At 30.1% G+C, this 1,287-nt stretch overlaps 1 protein-coding gene across 1 annotated transcript; it reads right to left on the bottom strand.

Annotated features, from left to right (window-relative positions):
- Positions 1-344: 344 nt before the first annotated feature.
- LOC111783551 (cysteine proteinase inhibitor 1-like) lies at positions 345-704 on the bottom strand. Its single transcript, XM_023664477.1, has one exon. It carries the CDS (start codon positions 702-704, stop codon positions 345-347), a length of 360 nt encoding a protein of 119 aa, XP_023520245.1.
- Between the last annotated feature and the right edge of the window lie 583 nt (positions 705-1,287).

Here is a 1,287-nt window from a genome sequence, read left to right as displayed (position 1 = left end):
TGTTTTGATCGATTAAATTTTGTATGGTACATTTTATTTAAGTTAATCTACTCAAGATTTACCTTAAAATTATGAAATTAATTTTATTTGTTATGACATTAATTATTTTAGATTTATTAAATGTATGTTCCCTTTTATATGACTTATTTTTTTATTTTATTTATATAAATTTAAGTTGATCGTATAATTGTTTTATTCAAAGACATATATCTTATTCAACAAAATTATACTTGTATTAAGTTTTAAACCATACATAAGGTTGATCGAGATTCCAAACATTCATAACATAATATAAAAAAGATAGAGAATTAAAAACACACAGTCTTTGATAAGAAGCAAGAAGTCTACTTGGGGACGTCAAAGAAGTTGATAAGGTTGTTCTTGTTGTTGAGGTCGGTGAACACAAGGGTGCCATAGGTTCCGCTACTAGTCCCCTCAAGAGCTGTCAATCGAAGTTTATAGTTGGTCCCGGCCACAATTTGCATTTCTCCACTAATCACTTTTTGGAACTGGAGTTGAGTTTTTGCCTGATTATTGTGTTCATTGACTGCGAACTCACCTAAGCTCTGAATCTTTGGGTCATCTATATTTTCTATTGGTTTGTAGCTACCAGCCAAATCTAAACGTTGGGTTGCCGCTGCGAGCGACGATAGCGATAGGACGTATAGGAGAAGAGAAGCCACGAGGAAAAGAGCCTTAGCCATGGTGATAAAGTTTGAAGATGATGAAGAGTATTTGATGCTTTGTTTAAGGAGAAGGTTGGTGGGTATTTATAGGAATGGATAAATGCATAAATGGGGAGGAGATTAAATTTTTTTAAACAAAAGTATTCAAAGCCTTTTCTTTTAATATGTTTACTACCATATAAAAAAATAAAAAAAAATAAAAAATAAGAGTCATTTAGGGTGGAATAAATCAAATAAGGTAATAGTAGTTACAATGAATAATAAATATAAAGTCAATTATGGTCCTTAAATCTACCATGTAAGCAAAACAAACTCTTTTAATTTTAATTTGGAATATATTACAAAATTAAACTAAATTAAAAGGATTATAACAACGATAAAAGAAAAAAAAATAATAAATAAAAAATAAAAAATAGCAATCTTATCCAAATAGCTCTCACTAACATCTTATCCCTCTCCCAACTGTCTCTCTCCCAACTATCTCTCTCCTCAACGAATTCAGTCACCAAGAATGTATCAGTTAATCAAACAAAAATAATGCAGATTTACTGGGAGATGATGCAGATTTAGTTACAGAGATTTTGCTTTGTTATTATGAAAA

This window comes from Cucurbita pepo, chromosome LG20, assembly GCF_002806865.2.
Source record: "Cucurbita pepo subsp. pepo cultivar mu-cu-16 chromosome LG20, ASM280686v2, whole genome shotgun sequence".
NCBI lineage: Eukaryota > Viridiplantae > Streptophyta > Magnoliopsida > Cucurbitales > Cucurbitaceae > Cucurbita > Cucurbita pepo.
The sequence above is the reverse complement of the archived record's forward strand: the minus strand, read 5'-3'. Positions and strand labels throughout refer to the sequence as shown.

Coding starts and splice junctions, on each gene's coding strand:
- LOC111783551 (XM_023664477.1), bottom strand. CDS start 704: ATGGCTAAGGCTCTTTTCCTCGTGGCTTCTCTTCTCCTATACGTCCTA.